Genomic DNA, 20,038 nt, shown 5'->3' on the forward strand with positions numbered 1-20,038 from the left:
AGTGGAGGCTGGCACCTACCGGCCTGCAAGCCAGGCCACACCAGGCTAAGTAGGTGGGGAGGAATGGAAGGCACGGAGGGTGACGATGCCCTGAGGCTGTAACCCGCCCTTCTGGGCCATCCTGGGAAAGTTTGGACCAGGGATTCCTACTTAACTGTTCTGGGCGGGGGTGAGGGGAAAGGGAATGTCGTTTTCACCCAAACGGGACCTCGTTCCCTGCCTGAGAGACCCTGAGGGTGCGGGGGTACACGGCCAGGCACTTTGTTGTAACCCCCTTTGGGCTGCAGCAGCCGCCCCACCCCAGGACCCTTTTGGAGGAGAGGGTGGTGGGTGACACCACGGGGCCGCGTGTATGCGGTTAAAGCCTGGGCTTCTACTTGGGGCAGCCCCTTAAGTGCACACCTTTCCCCTTCACTCTGCATTAGGACACAGCAGACCCTGGGGTCCACAGTCCCTGACCACAAGGTTCTTGAAACCCAAGGAGATTCAACAAGTGTGCAGACTTGTGTGAGGCCCTAAGGAAGCAGCCAGAGAACAGACGCTGCTGGGGGGCGGGGGACGGCGCAGCCTCAGCACCCCCTATGCCAGGAAGGGAAGGGGAGACAAGTCAGGCTCTGGAGCCTGTGGGGGATGGAGCCGTGGGACCCAGGGGTGTGGTGGGGACAACAGTTGTGGGGAGGAGGGAATCCCCCCGGGATTTGGGGGAGACAGAAGGGATACACAAAGGCTATGCTGGTGGCCCCAGTCCTTGGCCACCCACAAGAGCCACTGGAGTCCCCAGGCCCACTCCCTCCACCGACCCCCATCACAAGACCCCAGAGGCCAGGCAGTCACAGCAGATTTATTGTCAGCGACAGAGCACCGCGAAGCTCTCCCCGGGGCCCAGGCAGTGGCCGCAGGGGAGCAGGTGGGGGTGGCCAGGAGCGAAGGGGATGCTGAGGTCGAGGCCTGGCCTCCTAGGATCCATGTCCCCTCCCACCTCTCTGGGCCCAAGGAGCATCAGTCCAACAGGCAGGGGCCATCCTAGGGGTGGTTTCTGGCTAGATCTGTCCTGGGCAGGAGGGGTCCCCAGAATCTGGGCCAGTACCAGCGAGGGCTGCAGGGCCCGCGGGGAGCAGCCAGGCTTCACGGAGAAGCAGGAGCTCCCCAAGTCCCCTAGAGACTTGAGGTGGGTGACAATGGACCCCCTGCTGCCTGGTCCCTTCGGACTCACCCAGCCCAGGAGAGCCCTGAGCCTTGCTCCCCAGGGAGGGGGACTGAAGTGAAGAGCCAGAAGCACATGGGGGTGGGGGTCAGGGGGCTCGGCAGGAAGTGTGGGGCAGGCCTCACGTCTGCAGCTCCAGGAGGCAGCTGGGCTCGGAAGGCGGTGAGCTGGCTGGGCTGGATCTGTGGGCCTCCTGGAGGTCCCGCAGCACCTGCAGCAGCTGGGCCAGTGGGTCCTCAGGGGCTGGAGGCAGATGCGGGATGGGGGCAAGGTGGGGCCAAAGGCCAGAGAGCCCCTGGGAGTGGGGGCCCGCCCATAGTAGCCCTGAAGGGAGCTCGGGCCCCTGCAAGAGTCCACACGGGGGGGGGGGGGGGCGGGGGGGGGTGACCTACCTCCACCAGGGCCTGTGAGCACAGAGCCCGCCTCTGTGCCCGCACTCAGCTCCCGGTGCTTCTCCCTGCGGGGGAGGACAGAGTGAGGGCTCCTGGTGCCCTGGCCAGGAAGGCTGGGTGACCCCCCTGAGCTGGACGGGGTCCTGGGACTGGGGGGCTGACCCTTTCAGTCTGTGGGGAAGAAACAGAGGCCCAGGTCTTGGTCCCCTGGTCCCCTGGCACTTTTCCTCTTCCAGCCTCCTCTGGTCCTCCCCACTTCCAAAACGGGGCAGGCGGGGGGGAGGGGAGCGGGGGGCGGTGGTCATCAGAAGGCACCACTCCTATTTCAGAGGGCCCTGGGGAAAGGGGCCAACTGGGGCCTGAAAGTCCCCACTATTAACCGGCTGTGGAACCAGCTTCTTTCTTCTGGAAATAGGAAACTGACAATTCAAGCACGGTTCCTAACCGGGGTCCACCAGACCTGGGCCACCCTGGGCCCTCTCGGGTACAGTCCTGTGAGTTTGCACAGAGGGAGAGTGGGCGGCCAAGTGGACCCCAGGCTTGAAGTTCCTTAGTTAGGAATTCGACTGGCTTGGCCCTTTGGATGGTGTCCCTGATCTGTTTTGGAAGAGAGGTGTCCCTGTGCTAAGATCTAACGGGGTCCTCTTCCTCAGATGCCTTCTAGGTCCTGTGGGGTCGGTCCAGGCCCTCACCTGCTCTGTTCATTTACTTATTCGACATTTACCACAAGAGAATACATCTGCGTTGTTTCTGGCCACCAAGTGTCCAGTAATTGGTACCAGCAGCCATGGGAAGTGGGTACAGCAGGGCTGAGGACAGGCCACCATGTCAGTGGATCAGAGGTACGGGTGAGGCAGGAGGTCTGGTGGTGTGGGTGGCAAGGAGGTGGGCACAATGAGAAGGGTGGCCAAGGCATTCTGGAGGTGGGAGAGGCTCTCCAGGCAGGGTGCTGTGATTGGGACTATGAGCCCTGGTCCCGTGTTGGGACCACCCGAACACAAGGCTGCTTGGGTTCAAACCTTTGCCACTTCCTGGCTTAAATGGGGGTAACCGTGGGTCCCAGGAACAGAGCAGACAAGGTGGTGGCTTCATCTTGGAGGTGGAGGATGAAGTCCCTGAACAAGGGGGCCAGAGTAGGGGTGGAGAGGGAGCTGGTGACAGGGCCGCACCGGCAGAAAGGAGGTGGCTGCAGGGTGGCCTGGAGGCTACTGGTGACTGTGGCTCACAAGGGGGCCAGTGGTTCTAATCTGACCGCATGAGCTTTGAAGGGTTTTGAGGAAGAGAGTTAACCGCTGGAAACAAGGAAAAGTCGTGAAGGAGCGAGGACCGTAGCCCCCCTCCCCCAGGGCCCGGGGACAGGAGTGTGGGAGAGAAAACCGCCCCCATTCCGCAGACTCGGGGAGGCAGTACTCTCAGGAAACACCAGGTTGCTTAAAAATATCGCCATGCTGGCCTTGTCCTCCAGAGCCTCTGAGTCAGTGGGGTAGGGCGCAGGCATCCCGTTGGTTCCTGAGCTGGGGAGCTGGGGCCAGGGCTGGGAACCAGGGCACCACAGAGGTGGCTGAGGAACTCGGAGAGGTGGCCGAGGGCAACCCCTGAGCCCTGAGGGCACAACAGGAAGGCTGGACAGGCTGGGAGGCTGGGGCTTCCACAGCCCATGGACCTTTGCCCTAAGTGCCTCATGCCGCAGAGACCTATGTGTCCCTCCCCAGGTGTGGCCACCAAAGGCAGGCCCGTGCCGGGCCTGATGCAAAGAGACAGACCAGCCACACAGAGCAGTCCTGAGCCCGAGTCCCAACTCTGGGCCTCGCCTGGCACAATTCCTGGGGCTGCACGGGCCCCCTCACCGCAGCGCAGGCTCCACGCTCAGCAGGTGCCGGTAGATGAGCTGGGCCTCCAGGTCGTGATCGAGAGGGTCATTCCACTCCTGCAGGGTCACCTGTGACCGGGTCTTGTCACAGCCCAGATCTGGGGGCACAGAGAGGGCAGGGTGTGGGCAGGCCCTGTGAGAGCTTACGTCCAACTTCCTGGGAGTGCAGGTGGGGACACTGAGGCCGGGAGAGGGACAGGAATACGCTCAGGGGCCCCAGGAGGGCAGCAGCTCATCCCTCGGATTCGCTCCTGAGCCCTGGGACACACAAAGGCAGAGCGTGGGAGCTGCACAACCTTCTGGAAGGAAGAAGGGAGTGCCCTGGAACCGTAAGATCACGAGGAGGGAAGCTGAGGGGTTTGTGCCTTGGAATGAGCTGGCCCTGCCACTTGCTGGCTTTACGACCTTGGCAGAGGTACTGGCCCTTGGTAAGCCTCAGTTTCCACCTCCATAAAATGGGCTACCAGACCCTGCCACCTAGTGCCCTGGGGAGCCCCCCTCACCAATGACGAGGGTTGTCACCAAGGTCAAAGCCAACAGGTCAGGCCAACTGACCAGCGACACCCTTGTAAAGGGTGCTCAGTCCCACACGCGGGCCCGGGCTAGAGTGGGTGGGTCAGCTTCCGAGGGCCTCCCGTGCCAGGCTCCAGGGGCCCGGCCTGGAGGCGGAGGGGCTCCAAGGGCTGAGGCTCTTCTGTGACTGGGGAGCAAGAATTTTGTGAAGCAGCCGGAGGTAAGGGAAGATCGTCACAGTTCCAGAACTGAGCTGTGCGACAGGGTAGCCACTAGCCACACCTGGGGGGCTCAGTCAGTTGAGCATCCGACTTCGGCTCAAGTCACGATCTCGCGGTTTATGGGTTCGAGCCCCACATCGGGCTCTCTGCTGTCAGCGCAGCGCCTGCCTCAGATCCTCTGCCCCCCTCTCTCTCTGCCCCTCCCCTGCTCCCACTCTCTCTCGATTAAACGTTAAAAAAATAGCAATACTAAAATAATAAAATTATATACGAGAAAACAAACTTAAAACTCAGTTCCCGGGCCACACTAGCCACATTTCAAGCCTAGACACACGCTCACGACCAGCACGTGCTCAGTACCGGGCAGCACAGACACATACCATTTCCGTCATCACCGAAAGTTCTAGCAGAGGCTCCTCCCGGCCAGCCCTCTAGTGCCCAGGGTCCCCCTGCCCACAGCTCCGGTACCCGACTGTGAACTCCGGGGCCCTCTCTTGCCCTCATCAGCAAGGAATTCCTAAAGCGCGCTCCTTGGAACCCTGGTTCTGCAAGAACCTCAGTCACTGGGCAAGACAAGGCTTCCTGTCAAGTGAGTTAGGGAGCCCTGGGTCACAGGGTATTAGAAACGGAATCCCAACTGGGCTTCAGGCCACCACAGGGCCTTCCGTGTCCCCTCAGGTGGCACACACACCACACAGCATTTCCCAAACCAGCCAGTCACGAACCCTCCTTGCCCGGAGCACCTGCAGGGGCCGGCCGGCCTCTGGCGAGTTCCCGCAGGCACACAGGCAGCCCCCCGAGCCAGGCCAGCAAGCCATGGCTCGAAGGCCCCGCGTGGATGGGTGCAGGGTAGGGGCCCGCGCCTCCTCTCCCACCTGACTTGTCCTTCTGGTGGCAACAGCTCCACTTGTCCCCGCGGAAGACGCCAGGGTGGTAGGAGCCGAGCAGGCCAGGGTTGCCGATGCTCACCTTCCGCAGCGCAGACAGCCACTGGTTCAGCTCGTTCACGCACTGCAGGCGACACGGGGGGCGGCGGTCAGAGGTCACCCCCTCTGGGAAGCCCTCCCTCCCTGGCACTCCCAGGCACGTGGGCCAACGCGCAAAGCGTGGGCTGGACCGCGGCCACCACCGGCCCCCTCCGCCGTCCTCGGGGCAGCATACCCCCTGCCGACGATACGTGGTGGCCCTGCTGTCACTGTTTCCCCCTGTGGCTTGGGACAGTCACTTCCCAGAACAAGCCAAACCCCTCCCACTTCAGCCTTCCTTCCTGATCCCTGTGTCCCCCCTAGATGGTCCCTCCTTCACAGTGGCCCTGCTCAAATGCCACGCGTCGGGGGTCCTCCCCCCACCGAAGCCTACTTTGTCCTATTTCCCTCCCTAAGTCCCCTTTGTGCTCTTGAAGGCACTGCCACCATTTGACATTTTAAATAACATCCATCTGCTCCCCTGGGACACGAGCTCCACCAGGGCAAGGCTGTGTTCCGCCTGCCGCTGAACCCCCACCGCTGAGAACAGCCGGGGACCTTGCACGTGCTCACCAGATATTTTTTAGATGAGTGAACGAGTTAATACGTGAAAAGACGAGAAGGCGGTTTGAGGTCACGCACTCGGGGCCACACACTTCCGTAAACGTGTGATTATTACGTGTTGATACACACACACAAACACACAGGCACCAACACACATACTCAGAAATCCAGTTTCCCGCAAACAGGTACAACACGAAGCTCCAAATCATGGGGACATACACGTCCAGACGCTGGGCCTAGCACAGACCTACATGTGGGTAACCGGACAGGCCCAGGGAAAGGCAGGCACGGCACCCCGAGTCTAGGACACAGACACACGAGACACGCACACACACACACACACGCCGGATCTCACACCCTGCTGGACCCGATGTGGCCGACAAAGGGGTAGGGGACTCCCTGGGGCCTCCGTGTAGCCGCCCCCCAGGTGGCCATTCCCACAGCGCCCCTCCCCTCCAGGGCCCTCCACGGCCCCCACCCTGCACTGCAGGTAGACCGTCTGGGGCTTGCCCGCATCGTCCTCGTAGATGAGCTGCATGACGTTCGAGCTGCCGAAGCTCTTCTCCTCCACCTTCTCCGCCGCCCGGATGTTGGCCGGCTTGATGAGGGCACTTTTCTGGAGTGGGTGGAGTGGGCAGACTCAGGGTCCCAGCCGGGGCCCCTCCATTTCCTAGTTCTGGGCCTTAGTCTCCCTTTCTGCAGCAGCGGGGGTTGGCGTAGAGGACCCAGCTCTGTGAGTGACCTCGGCCAGATGCAGTGCAGACAGATGGTGACCGATGCCTGGCCTCTCGAGTGTTCCCGGCGGCCCCGGGAGGTCTGAGCATGGGAAACATTGTCTGGAATCCCAGCATTCCCCAGGGCTGGAAGGTAGCACCTGCCGGAATCAGACCCTGTGCCTTTTCCCTGATGAATAATTCCCCAACTTGCCTTTACCTTGCCCAGCTCTAAGAGTCACAACCCACCTCCTGGCCCCTTCTCACTCCTGTCGTCATCCAATATGGTAAGACACAAACGGGATGATGGGGAGTTCTGCGCCTAACAGATCCACATCCCCGAGGGGCCCCCAAGCTGCTGAAACTCCGCCTGTGCCAGCGGCCCCCAGCCCCTTGCTCTCCCATCAGAGCTTGCCGGGGCCCTTAGCACACAGATAACCAGTCCCCGCGGCCCTCTGGAGAGCCCCCACACCCCCCAGCCTGGCATCCAAGCCCACCAACCCCTGCTGGCCTCAGTGACGAGCAGCGAGTGGGGAAACCTGGAGGGGAGCCTTGGGGACACACATCTGAGCCATCTTGGGGCAGAGCCTCCCAAAGGGCAGAAGATGGAGGGGCACCTGGGTGGCTCAGTCGGTTAAGCATCTGACTCTTGATTTCGGCTCAGGTTATGATCCAGGGTTGTGGGATCGAGCCCTGCACAAGCTCCATGCTCACTGTGGAGCCTGCTTTAGATTCTTTCTCACTCTGCCCCTCTCACATGTGCTGTCTCTAAAATAAAAAAAAAAAATTTTTTTTTTCAATTTTAAAAAATCAGGGGCGGGGCGCCTGGGTGGCTTGGTCAGTTAAGTGTCCGACTTCGGCTCAGGTCATGATCTCACGGTCCGTGAGTTCGAGCCCCGCGTCGGGCTCTGTGCTGACAGCTCAGAGCCTGGAGCCTGTTTCAGATTCTGTGTTTCCCTCTCTCTCTGCCCCTCCCCTGTTCATGCTCTGTCTCTCTCTGTCTGAAAAATAAATAAACGTTAAAAAAAAATTAAAAAAAAAAAATCAGGGGCGCCTGGGTGGCTCAGTTCAGCGTCTGACCAGCTTAGGTCATGATCTCACGGTTCGTGAGTTCGAGCCCCACGTCGGGCTCTGTGCTGACAGTTCAGAGCCTGGAGCCTGCCTTGGATTCTGTGTCTCTCTCTCAGAAATAAATACACATTAAAAAAAATTTTTTTTAATCAAAAAAAGAAAAGGGCAGAGGATGTGCTGCCCATTCTGGGGTACACCTGCTGGAGGGGAGACAGGAGGGGGGCAGACGGGGGTGGTGCTGCACAGGGGGATAGGCGGGATGTCCACAACAGGGCAGAGCTCAATGCTGAGCCCAGAGGGGGATGAGGGAAGGTCCTGCCGGGCTCTGCTGAGGCTGCAAAAAATGCCGAGGGGACTCAGTGGCCAGGCAGCTGCTTAGGGTGGAATGCGCTGGAAAGCGAGAGGCCCAGGCTGAGGAGTCACCCAGGGAGCTCGGTTCCCCCATCGACTGCTCAGGGCTGGATTGGGCATCCCCGGAAGACTGTCCCCAGAGCCTGACTGACTGGGGGCCGGGTCGGCCCAGCTCGGGGTCAGCAGATCTGCCCAAGAAGCATGCCCTCCGCCCCTCCTGGGAGAAAAGCACAGAGGGACCAGCCCAGGGCCTTCAGTCATTCCACTGGCCAAGATCCCGCCCCGTGCAGGGCCCAGGTGCTGCACCTCAGAGCGACCATCTCCTCTACCCTCAACAGCTTGGCACGTAGGGACCGTCATCCTCAACTTGAAGGCCAAGGCAACAAGGCTCAGAGCGACTGAGACCCTTCCTAGAGCTGGAAACCAGGACTCCTCCCAGACCCTCTCTAATTCCTTGATTTCCCGGAAGCACCCCTCAGCCCCCCACCCAATTCATGCACCAGGAAGCCAGGACTGATACTGCAGCACTGTCCCCCCACCCCCGGCCCTTGGGGAAGAGAAGCTTCCCTCCCGTGAGTCTTAAGAGATACTGTGGCTGCCACCCAAACAGGGTCCTGCCCGACCCTGGGATGGGCTCCAAGGGAGGGACAGGTGTCTCCAGGGTGCCCCCGCTTGCCCACCTCCTTCCTCACCCACCTTGGAGTTGGGCGTTTTGGCGAAGCTGAGGGCCTCGGTGGTGAGGGAAAAGTGGAGTTTCTTGAAGGAGGACATGAGGGGACCCTTGCCCTTGGTCCTGTGGATGAAGAGCGGCCCCTCCTTCACCGGCGGCGCCTGCAAGCTCAGCGCCCGCTGCAGGCCCAGCTCTGGCGGGCAAGGGAGGGAGGGCAAAATGTGAGCCGAGAGACCAAGCTGAAGCAGGGACTCGGGCAGAGCAAACATCGACAGCAGGCAGTGGGCAGGGCCTCGAGGGGCACAGGCGGCAGCGAGCAAGGCCATGGGGCAGGGAGCCGGGCAAACATGACCAAGAGGCCGCGGATGCAACCAGAGGCGCAGAGGTAGGTGGGGACCGGAGACACGGGGCGGGGCAGACGACACCTGGAAGCTGTGGGCGGGGCCGGAGGAGGATCCGGTGTGGGCGGGGCCACCAGCCGGGGGGCGGAGCAAACGCGTGTCTGGGGCGGTTGCTCGGGGCGCGGGGCTTCTCTCTCCGGGAGAGCTCACCCTCCTTCTCCTCGATGTCCACCAGCTTGGTGATGAAGTCCTTCAGCTGGGCCACGCCCTGGCGCACGGTGGGCTGCAGCGGCTCCATCCAAGCCTCCTTGGCTCTGGAAGCTGGCGCGTCCATGTTGCCCACGTTCTGAACCGCCTGAGGGGGGACGGCCGCCAAGGGCCAGGCTCTGCTGGGTCAAGGGCCCACCCCTGCAACCTCCCCCGCCCCACCACCAAATCTGTGCTACCTCCACTGTAGAAGCAGAGGTGGAGGCAGCACACGCACTGCTCACAGGCCCATTCCATCCCCATTGGGACTCGGCGCCGAGCACCCCATGGAGTCTGAAGCCTTTCGGGACCCGACAGTGGAGGCTACTTGAGCCCAACCGGCTGGCCTTTCACAGCAAGTTTAATATCAGCCTGTTCCACTGGGTGTGACGACCCCAGCCTGGGAGTGAGTAGAGCTGGAGCTACAAGGCCCCCTATTCACACGCAGGCTACACGGCCTTGGGGAACCTCTTGCCCCTCGGAGACCCGTTTCCTCATCCACACGAGATCGGTGCCCGTGAAAACGCTTTGCAAACTATAAAGTGCGGTGCTACAGGTGTTCCTGGAGCCAGTGGGGGGCACACCGCTGTCCAGGCAAGGGCCCCCCCGGGCACCCGGTCGGGCATCTCGCCAGTGTCCACGGGCCCGCACCTTGGCCAGCAGGAGCAGGGTGCGGCTGGTGCGGGCGTCCGCGTGCCGCTCCCGCAGGTGGAAGAGCTTGGGCGCCATGATGGCGGGAGAGACGAAGCGCAGGCACAGGAAGCTGGTGACGGCGATGAATGGCACGTTCTAGGGGGTGCGGGAGAGCAGGGGCTGGACTCCCCGAGGCCGGGGCTCGGAACAGCCCGCTGGGTTTTGGTGCTGTCCCCGCCCCTCCCTCTCCCCACGACCCCGCCAGGCGCTTCGAAGCCCCACCCCCCCAACACCGCGCCTCCGGGCGCCACAGCTGCCCCCTTCCCCACCGCTTTCTTCCCTCCGCCCGGCCCCACCGGCAGAGGGCGCACCTCGTGCTGGGCGCTGGGGAAGCGCTCGCGCACGCGCCGGAAAAGCTGGCGGAAGGTGGCGCGGACCACGGCGGGGCATGCGCGAACGGAGCGACTGAGCGCGCTCAGCAGCGCCGCCAGGTGGGCGCGCAGCGTCTGCGCGCTCTGCTCCAGCACCTCGGCCTCTGTCTGCGGGCGGTGCAGCCCCGAGCACCTGCGTTGGCCCGCAGGGGACCCGCAAGAGAAGGTCGAGGTCAGCGCCCGTGCACACGGCTGCACAGGGGCTCCTGGAGACAGGCGCAGTAAGGCATCAGCGGAGACAGGGGCACACAGGCAACGCACAGGTGGGCAGAGCGATGAAAAGGTAGACCCAGGCCCAGGCATAAAGGGCGAAAAACATACATTTGCATAAAGGGCCTGACACTCCCGCCCCCAGGGATCGCCCCCGGCCTCACCCTACGTCCTTGACTTCCACTTTGCTGGGGTCCAGCTCCACGTACTTCTTCTCCTCAAACACCTTGTCAATGATGGGGCCCAGGACGCCGTGCAGATACCGCATCCCAGCCACCTGGGGGCGGCGGTGAGTGGCGTTGGTCCCGTCTCCCACCTCCAGCTGCCTGCCATCTCCCTGCAGCTGACCTCCCAGCCACCCCCTACACCATCTGCCTGCTGTGTCTACTCAGGAGAGAACGGGGCACACAATGGGGACGGCGCGACACACTGCTGCCACAGGATGACTGCATGGACGGATGAAGGCAATTCTTAGCCTTAAAGGGCCCTGGACACAGGAAACTGGAATCTAAGCTCCCACTCTGCTTCTTGGCCCTTCTGAAACTCCTCATCTATGACACAAAGAGCACATATCACTCAACTTCACCTTCAGAAAAGACTCCATGGACTTCGAGGCCAGAGAGTTGCTCCGGAACAGGGTGTTAGCCTCACCTACAAGCAGAGGTTCTAGTGGGTAGGGGGGTTGAGAGAGGGACCAGGCTTTGGGGAGGACAGAGGACCTTGGGAGCCCGCAGCCCACTGCCCCAACTCTGCCTTTTGCTCTTTCCTTTGCCCCCTAATCAGATCAGGCAGCTTCCTACAGGAAGACTTCCCAGATTTCTCCCCTCTCAGCATCTCTGGAGTCCTTGGCTCCTGGCTCCCCTCTCCACCACACCCTCAGACAGGCCACTCCCTCCCAGGCCTCACTGGTACGACCCAGCTCCAGCTGGAAGAGCAGGTCCAGAAAGTCTTTGGCCAGTCCCTGCCCCAGGAACAGTTTGAGCAGGTTGGTGGCCACATCCTGGCGGCATTCGGTGCTTGTTGTCTCCTCGATAAGTGCTATCAGCTGCCCTGGGCCCTGCAGGAGGCAGCAAGGAGAGGCAGGGTCAGGAGACGCACAGGGGAACCCAAACCCTTCACTCTGAGGGCCTGAGACCACCACGGGGAAGGGGGAGGGGTGCTTTCCCACAGAATGGCGAGGGGCCCTGGGCATTGGTTAATTCCTTACCATCCTGAGAACTGAGAGTGTTGCTCTTCAGAGCAGGTTTAGAAGGACAGGGAGAACAGGCCTGCTGTCCCTGGACCCTCCCACCTTCCCCCGGGGCCCCCTCACCTGGGTGCCCAGCTTCACCTCACGGCACAGCAGCTGCACCAGGGGCTGGTAGCAGCCGGAGGGCAGTACCGTCTCGTCCCGCAGCCGCACCTCCAGCTGCAAGGAGCCCAGGTTGCCCCTGGAACGGGCAGCCTGTGACCTCTCCACCAGGGACCCAGGCCACCTGGGCCGTGCCCCCTCCCGCACTGCCTCCATACTCCCCCTTGGGGCCTGCCCTCCACCTTGGTTCCCTGCACTGCACCCCTCCCACTTTTTCCCCAAGGTGCTCTCTGCTTGGAAAGCCCTTCCCGCCTCCAAACTCAGGGGAACACCACCCATTTTCACCGCCTGGCTCCCTGTCACTTCTAGACGCCTTGAACTCTGCGCTTGACCCATATGGACATGCGGGGCTCCCAGCTTTGAATCTGTAAACTCTCAGAGATCCGCTCCTCCACATACACGATCCCCAACTGTCATAACAACCTGCCAGGGGAAACTGAGGCTCGAGGGGATTAAGCAACTCGCCATAATGGATCTAACTACCAAGCTCCTCTGCTCAGACCCCTGCCGGGGAGGATGCTGACCAAGGCTTAACCTCTCTAAGGCCCCCATGTCCAGAAGCACAGGACAGTTCACTAAGTGATGCACTAGCACATGGCCTCATACACAGTAGAAGCCGCCAAAACGGCTCGTCCTATGGAAATGCCTGCTGCGGGACTCAGCCCCTGCCCTGCCCCGGCCCCGCTGATGGTGGGGATGGGGGGGTCTGGGGTCCTCTGCAGAGAGAGTGAACCATCCAAGGTGGGGGACACTGCTGATCCCCCACTTCCGGGCTGAATGGTGAGCGAGGAGGCCAGAGGGCTTCCTTGAGGGGGTTGCCGGATTTACCAAAATAAAAATACAAGAAACCCAGTTAAACCTGAATATCTTTGGTAGAAGTCGGTCCCCAACATCGCACGGACATACTTACACTAAAAATTATTCATTGTTTGTCTGAAACTCAGCTTTAAGGGGACAGCTTGTATTTCATCTGGCAACCTTATTCCTGGAGAATTTGGGGGGAGAGTCAGAGCTCTGGGGACTCAAACTATGGTCTGAGGTCTGCAGAGAAACCCTTAAAGGGAAAGGGCTGAAGGCCTGTTCCAGAATCTGCCAGAAGGTGGAAAGCAGGAGACTGCCTTGGAGGACAGGGCTGAGTCCAAGGCTGTGAGAAGCCAGAGGCGGCAGGATAGGCCAGGATAACGGAGCCTGGGCCATCGGGCAAGCGCAGAAAGAAACCTGGAGCTGCGTCAGCCCCTCCCCCCACCACACGCAGCCCCGCCTATTGGAGCCACTGTCCGCCCCCCCCTGCCCTGGGGACCCCCGAGCCCACCAGCCCCACCACCGAGCCCCAGGCACTCACTCTCCCCGCCGATTCTTGGACTGGTCGGGCTGCAGCCGGAACCAGCCCTCCTCCTTCTGGGCCGCGCACAGTTTCTGGACATTGAACACCACCTGGGGACAAGGCAGAGGCAGGGAAGCCGCGCTGGGGCTGGGGCTGGGGCCCTCAGCGCTCTTCCTTGCCAAGGAATCTTCCTTTGGGGGAGTCCCTTCCGGGGGGTCCCTGAGCACCAGTGGCTGGCCCTAGGGAGTGCCCCTTTGAAGCAGCAGCAGGGCGGGGTGGGGGAGGAGGGGAGGAGGGGAGGAGGGGAGGAGGGGGGTGGTGCTGGAATGGAGGCGGGGCAGGTGCAGCCAGAAGGGGCAGGGTGCTCACTTTGCCCAAGAAGTCATTCCTGCTGACGAGGTCCCAGTCCCAGGCTTCCACACACAGCGCCTCCGCGGCCCCCTCCTCCAACTCAAACTCAAACGTCTCGTTCCAGCGTGGGTAGCGTGATTTCTTCACGATCTGCCCAAAACGGGGTGAGTAGGGGTGGGGTGACCCCAAGGGGCCCCCCCCAAGGCCCAGCCACCCCAAACACCCCACGTGGGATCCCTGCAGGGGCCTTGCAGCAGGAGAGGTATAAACTTCCTGTTCAAACCTTCCCCAAACCGGGAGAAATTGGGGCTCAGAGTGGGTAAGGCACTTGTCCAAGGCCACACAGCAAAAAGGTAGCAGATGGCACTGAGAAGCCAGGACTCCACCCCCTTCCCCTCCCAGGGTTGCACCCACCACCCCAGCTATTTGCTGGAGGTGAGGAAAACGATGTGGGGAGCTGCTGGACTGTGCAGATGAACCCCACACTGGTTGTCTCGGCCCAGCCTGCAGGGGTTGGTGCAGAAGAGCTGGGATCTGTTAACACCCTCACACAGGTCACCCCGCTTTTCCAAGCCTCTTCTGTGGGACCGTAGTCCCAGCCTGACCTCCCGGGTGATGAGGGCCCAGGCCAGACCCTGAGCCTGCCTGCCCCCTCCCCAGCCCCCTCACCGAGGTCTCCTGTGTCCGGCCGCTGTAGCGCACTCGGACAAAGGGGTCAGAGGCACCATTCCGGTCCTTCGGGGCCAGGTCCCTGGGGAAAGTGGAGCATCCGCTTGTCACATGACCGTTGCGAGGGTCATCCGGGCCCACCGGGTACTAGGCACAGCACCCCTCCCTTTTCTGGACCCTGATTCCCACAGCGTTCACCCCCTGGGCCTCCGGGGGCACCCACACCGGACCAGGGATCCTCTGACTCGGCAGGACTAGCTGCTGCTCTGGGGACTGGGGGAGGCGAGCGCATCCGTGGAACAGCCGGGGCTGTGCCGCCCCACCCCCAATCTGTTCCCAGGGCAGGACTTAGCTGGGGCCACCTCTCTGAGCCTCGGTTTCCTTGTCAGTGGAATGGAGAAGATCGCCCCAACAATTGAGATCACGAGCTTCTAGAAGGCCTGCCCCACAGGGCCAGGGGGGTTTCATGAGCAGCCCCGATAGGCCATCCTGCCCTGTCTCCACAGCTGGTCCTTTGCAAGGCCCAAGGGCGGTCAGGCGCCCCCAGCTCAGGACCCTTTGCGCCAAAACAACAAAGCCATCCTTCTTCCATCTACTATAAATATTAGCTTCTGCTCTTTCTGGTATTTTCAGCTCAAAGCCTCTCATGCCTGGTTTTTTTTCTTCCTCAGAACCGTCTAATAGGAATCCCAGAGCTTGGCCTTGAGGACCTGCCCAGAAAGATGAGAAATGTTCTTTCTGTCTCTGCAGCAAAGGCAGCTTCGTAGGCCTCTCAGGACCCCAGCAGGGTCTGAGCTGGGGGCGGCGGGGGCCAAGGCCCCTCACACTTTACAGAGAGGTCTGGACAGACCACTCCTCCCACCCAGGCACCTGCTGAGCGGAGGCCAGGCTGGAGCCTCGGCCACCCACAAGTTTTCCATGTGTTTGTGGCTGTTCCAGCCCCAGGACAGAAAATAAAGCCCAGGGGAGCCACAGTCCTCATTGGCAGGAGAGACATCTTCCTCCCAGGGAAGCCACCCACCCACATGGGGTTCCACTCCCCACCCTGCCGCCCCAGAGGCGAGCAAGGACCCTGTGGAGGTGGGCTGGAGCCAGAAAGGAAGGCGCTTCTCATGGAACGTGTGTGACTCACACTCAGGCCCAGACGGGAGGGGAGCCTGCCCCCCCCAAGGGCGGGGGGGGGGGGGGGGGCCCGGGGGAACCCTGTCACAGGTGACTCAGGCCCACCTTCCCACCCAAGCCTCCCTCCTGGAGAGAACCCTGCCCCTCCCATCTGGAGTTTTCCAGCAACTCCTTCCACCCCCCGCCCCACTGAGGACCCCGCTACACATCCACGCTGCATCAGGTCAAGTTCATACTGGAGTTAAAGGCAGCAGAAGCCCAGTCTCAGCACTGGGCCTGCACGTTCAGAGTTTGCGGTCCTCTCTGTGATGCCCAAAGCTCCACCATTAGAACCTCACCCCTTTCTCCAAGAGACATAGCCTCCCGTGTGCGGTCGCCCAGGAAACCTCTTCGAGTCCGAGGCCCTCCTCGTGGGAGGAGGTGCAGGGCCAGGACACGGAGGGGGGGACGGCACACCGGGAGTCCTAGCCGGTGTCCCTAGCTGTGTGGGGCCCTCCGCCCCGCGCCCCCGCGCCTCCCATCTCACCTGGCCTCCAGCACAGAGCAGCGCAGCAGCCGGCGGGCCCGCGGCCCCGGCACCACCTCCAGGCGCAGGTGGATCTCGCCCTGCACCTCCTCATCGGGATCGACCTCCGTCAGGTGCGCCCATCCGCTGAAACCTGTAGGGCTGGCGGCTCAGCCGGGGGCCTGGCCCTCTCCCTCAGCCCCGCCAGGCGCCACCCAGCCCCCTCTGCAGGCCCCTCGGGGTCCTCTCAAGCTCCGTGAGGCGGGGGCTGTTGTCCCCACTGACAGATGAGGAAACTGAGGCTCAGCAGCTGAGCAACAGCACTTGGAAGAGGCTTGATGAGCATCCAAATCCGGTGACCCCTGTGTCCTTACTATTGTGTCACAAGGCATGTGACGGCTCTGACCCTGACTCACGACGGGACTGCCTTCTCTGTCCTCAGTTTCTCCAACTTAAAACAATGGCTCTTGTCTAGGGCTGCTGGAGGAGGAACTAAGGCCAGACGGGGAAGCAGCAAGGGAACAGCATCACTTGGGCCACTGGACCCTGAGGGGCTGGTGGGGGCAGCGGGCAGGAAAGGCCTCTGGCCTGGCAGGGGCCAAGAGGCTCCATGAGTCAGCAAAGTCCCCCCCACCCCCGCATGCCTGCCTGGCCTCACAGACAGGAGCAGGTGCGTGCTGGGAAGGCCCCGGGAGAGTCCCGGGGACTCAGACAAGCGGAACCTGTACTGTCTGAGAGCTCCTGGCCTGAACCCTCCCTGGCAGATAGGGACCCAGCCCAGAGGAGGCCCCGGGTCACACAGTGAGGCTGGGAAAGAGCTGACCCTGGAAACAATGTCAGCATCCCGGCAGTCACCAAAGGGGCCCAGCCCAGCCACAGGCTGACCCCTCACAGGCTTAGGACACGATGGTACTGGGGCCCAAGCTGGGGGGACTCCGGGGGTACAGAAAGAGCCAGCCCGATTGGGAGGAGGGGGCCTCTACACCTCAGCAATGGGGCATAGAGAGGCCTTTCCTCTGCCTGCCGAGGCTTCAGATCCCACTGCTGGCAGCCCCCCTCGGCCCTAGGGGGGTGCAGTCCCAGCCAGGGGGCAGAATGGGGCCCAGGGCACAGAGGCCAGGGTGCCGGAGCTGGCCAGAGGCCCTTCTAGGGAGGGCAGACATGGCTCTCCGTGAGCATGGGCCCTGAAGCAGCCTAGAAGAAGCGTCTCTGAAATGGGGGAAGGCCAGGGACAAGCAGAGCAGTGGGGCAAGAGAGGAGGGAGGCCAGAGTGGGCCACAGGCTCCCTCCTGGGGGTCTTACCCTTAGGGTGAGCGGCCAGGGTGTCCCTGGTAAGGCAGACCTTCCCAATAACGTCGTCCCGGCTGGAGGATGAAGAGGGAACCAGAGCTGGGCAGGGCTCTGCAGGGGGCTCGGGACCCCCCTCCTGCCCAGTTCAGGGGCCCTGTGGGAAGCAGGGAGGCTGACGCTCGTCACTTACAGGAGCCTACTGCAGCAGGACCCATGACCCTCCCGTAGGCCCTGCATTCTGGACCCTCTCGTGGGTATGTGCCCTGTTTCTGCGCACGGATGGACACGTGTGCCCACGCATCTGCCGAGCTCATGCTCTATGGGTTCTCTAGCTCACAGCCCCCACGCGCGGCCCAGCACACCCGTGCCTGTGTCCCCGCACACGCACACGTACGATGTGGTGTGAGCCCAGTGAACCCTCCGCCCCCACAGACACCCACACGCTCAAACCCCGATCCCTTCCAGACCCTTCTGGGCTCCCCCTCCCGCCAGGCTGTAAAGAGGATGCAAAGCGACCAGCAGTCCCAGAAGTGAAATGGGCAGGTGGTGGGGTCTGGGCCCCAGCCAAAGAGTGGGGGCCCACCCACCTGAGGGCATCCTCATCCATGACGTAGAAGGCCACCGCGTGGAAGGCGGGCGGCAGGTGCACCTGATACTCCTCACCCCAGAACGGGCACAGGGTCTTCCACACGGTGGCTGTCCTACAGGAGAGGACCCTCAGCACCTGTCTGGGCCCCCCGCAGGACCCAGGCCACGGCAAGACGGGGCCGTGTGACCTAAGTCCACCTTTCCCCACATCTCCTTCCACTCCCGGGAACAAGTACTCTGCCAGTGGATGGTTTTCCTTGTCCTAGACCCTACTGCCCACCATTAATCATTCCTTCCTGACCTTCCTTGCTGCTCTGGGCAGGGCACAGGGCCGCATCCATCAGGCCATTTTCCATCTGGGGAAACTGAGACCACAGGTGGCCGTAGCTGGCCTCAGGTCCCGTGACGGGGCAGTGGCAGAGCCGGGACCAGAAGCCCGGCCTCCCAGCCTCACCCTGGCTCCTGATGCTGAACAGACTTACTAAGGGTGGGAACAGGGGGATGGCCAAGTTGACCCTGGAGCTAGACAACCCTCCTGGGGGGGGCCTAGGAGTCACGGTCCAGAGCCTGACCCAGAGAGGTCTTGAGTGGGCAGAGCCTCACCCAGCTCTGGCCAAACCCCCAGGGCAGTGCCCCTCAGCTCACGGGACTCAGCAGGGCATGTGGGGGTGGGGGTGGGGCAGAGCTGAAACCCCCAAGGACCTGGATGAAGGTTCAGGGTGTCACCTTCACCCCAACCACTTCTCAGGTAAGTTGAACTCTGGAGCCTCGGTTTCCCTGTCTGTCACAGAGACGACCAGAGCCATCCTGCCTGCCCCCTCCTGGTATCATGGTTTGGAGGGAATGAGGCAAAAGACTTGAGGTCCTGTTTGCAGTGGGGTGAAGAACCGCGAGTCTGTCAGCCTTGGCTGGCGGTCAGCCATGGGCGCTCAGGTGGGCGGAACAGGGGGGCGGCTCTGGCCATGAAGTCCGGGACACGGAGGGCACGAGACCGCAAAGGCCCTGCCCAGAATCGTGGAGCCCTTTTGTCCACACCCAGGGGACGTGGCCCTTCTGGGTAGAGGCTGGGGCCCCCAGGCTGGAGCAGCCTTTCTGGGGTACAACCACTGTGGGAGTCTCTCAGGAAGCGGGAGCAAGGGCCGGGGAGGGGGAAGGAGCTCTGGCTTTGGGCTCCGCCAGATTTGGGTTCCAGTCCGAATCTGCCACCTCCCAGGTAGGTGACCCTGGGCAGGTTACTTAGTCTTTCTGAGCCTCCGGGCTCCTCATCTGCAAACGCGATTTAATAATATCACAGCCAGCTCGTTGTAAGCTTTCAAATGGGCTGCAAAAGGTGTAGCACAGGGCCCGGCAGACTGTACTCCGTAAATGACAGCTGCTGGTCCTAATCATCATCCTCTGTCCCTTTTGAGGGCTGTAAAGATTGTAAACGGGGCGCCTGGGTGGCTAGGTCCGTTAAGCGGCCGACTTCGGCTTAGGTTATGACCTCACGGTTCGTGCGTTCAAGCCCCACATCGCGCCCTGTGCTGACAGCTCGGAGCCTGGAGCCTGCTTCGGAGTCTGTGTCTCCCTCTCTTTCTGCCCCTCCTCCGCTCACTCTCTGTCTCTCAAAAATAAATAAACGTTAGGGGCGCCTGGGTGGCTCAGTCGGTTGAGCTTCCGACTTGGGGCCAGGTCAAGATCTCACGGTCTGTGAGTTCGAGCCCCGTGTCTGGCTCTGTGCTGACAGCTCAGAGCCTGGAGCCTGTGTAGATTCTGTGTCTCCCTCTCTCTCTGACCCTCCCCCACTCATGCTCTGTCTCTTTCTGTCTCGAAAATAAACATTAAAAATAAATAAAAAAAAAAAAAACAAAGGGACACATGTGCCCCTATGTTTATAAAAAAAAAAAATAATAAAATAAATAAATAAATAAATAATAAACATTAAAAAAAAAAGGGGGGCAGAGTTGGTGAGAAGCCCTTGGATATAATCCCTGGATGGGCATCAAGGTCAGTCATTAGCATGAGGAGTTACTGGTCGGGTCGGGTCTTTCTCCCCTCCAAGCAGGTGTGTCAGGGCACTGGGGGTGGGGGTGGGGGACAGGGGATTAGATGCTCCAAGACCTCCCCCTTCTACCCCCCACCCCACCCCCGTACCTGATGATGGGCTCATTGTCCACCTTCACGATGCAGTAGGGGTCGCTGCTGCCGGTGCTGCAAGACAGAAGGCCAGGGAGGGGCGGACTGGCGTCCAGCTGCAGGCAGGGTGAGGATAGGGGTTCCCAGCCCTCCCCTCGGTGACCCCAGGAGAAAGACAATCAAGTCTGAGGTACCAGGGCCCGGGCTGGTGCCTGAAGGCTCCTCAGGCCAAAACGTGTGCCCCGCCATCAGTGTGGGAGGCACCGAGGCTCCCCTGCCCAGATGCAGGGGAAGGGGAGAAACGGCTCACTGCCCACCAACCCCCCCC

At 61.7% G+C, this 20,038-nt stretch overlaps 1 protein-coding gene across 5 annotated transcripts in view; it reads right to left on the reverse strand.

The window, feature by feature from the left end:
* Positions 1 to 821: 821 nt before the first annotated feature.
* LOC121017687 (ras GTPase-activating protein 4) overlaps positions 822 to 20,038 on the reverse strand; it is a 23,876-nt gene continuing 4,659 nt past the window's right edge. For 2 of the 5 annotated variants that reach the window (XM_040456061.1, XM_040456062.1), the window contains 20 exons: positions 19,729 to 19,785; positions 17,595 to 17,703; positions 17,020 to 17,081; positions 15,739 to 15,871; positions 14,091 to 14,172; positions 13,440 to 13,571; positions 13,089 to 13,180; positions 11,708 to 11,825; positions 11,302 to 11,452; positions 10,982 to 11,046; positions 10,560 to 10,672; positions 10,126 to 10,318; positions 9,773 to 9,910; positions 9,086 to 9,230; positions 8,561 to 8,727; positions 6,208 to 6,345; positions 5,076 to 5,211; positions 3,444 to 3,564; positions 1,597 to 1,661; positions 822 to 1,447 (listed from right to left, as the gene is read on the reverse strand). In XM_040456061.1, coding sequence (XP_040311995.1) covers positions 1,326 to 1,447; positions 1,597 to 1,661; positions 3,444 to 3,564; positions 5,076 to 5,211; positions 6,208 to 6,345; positions 8,561 to 8,727; positions 9,086 to 9,230; positions 9,773 to 9,910; positions 10,126 to 10,318; positions 10,560 to 10,672; positions 10,982 to 11,046; positions 11,302 to 11,452; positions 11,708 to 11,825; positions 13,089 to 13,180; positions 13,440 to 13,571; positions 14,091 to 14,172; positions 15,739 to 15,871; positions 17,020 to 17,081; positions 17,595 to 17,703; positions 19,729 to 19,744 — 2,298 coding nt within the window. In that variant the 5' untranslated portion in view covers positions 19,745 to 19,785 and the 3' untranslated portion in view covers positions 822 to 1,325. Of the gene's footprint in view, positions 1,448 to 1,596; positions 1,768 to 1,790; positions 2,459 to 3,443; positions 3,565 to 5,075; positions 5,212 to 6,207; positions 6,346 to 8,560; positions 8,728 to 9,085; positions 9,231 to 9,772; positions 9,911 to 10,125; positions 10,319 to 10,559; positions 10,673 to 10,981; positions 11,047 to 11,301; positions 11,453 to 11,707; positions 11,826 to 13,088; positions 13,181 to 13,439; positions 13,572 to 14,090; positions 14,173 to 15,738; positions 15,872 to 17,019; positions 17,082 to 17,594; positions 17,709 to 19,728; positions 19,786 to 20,038 lie in introns of those variants that run through there. The other 3 variants (XM_040456059.1, XM_040456060.1, XM_040456064.1) reach the window with 3 other exon arrangements.

Source organism: Herpailurus yagouaroundi, unplaced genomic scaffold (genome assembly GCF_014898765.1).
Source record: "Herpailurus yagouaroundi ecotype Mexico unplaced genomic scaffold, PumYag 216, whole genome shotgun sequence".
Taxonomy (NCBI): domain Eukaryota; kingdom Metazoa; phylum Chordata; class Mammalia; order Carnivora; family Felidae; genus Herpailurus; species Herpailurus yagouaroundi.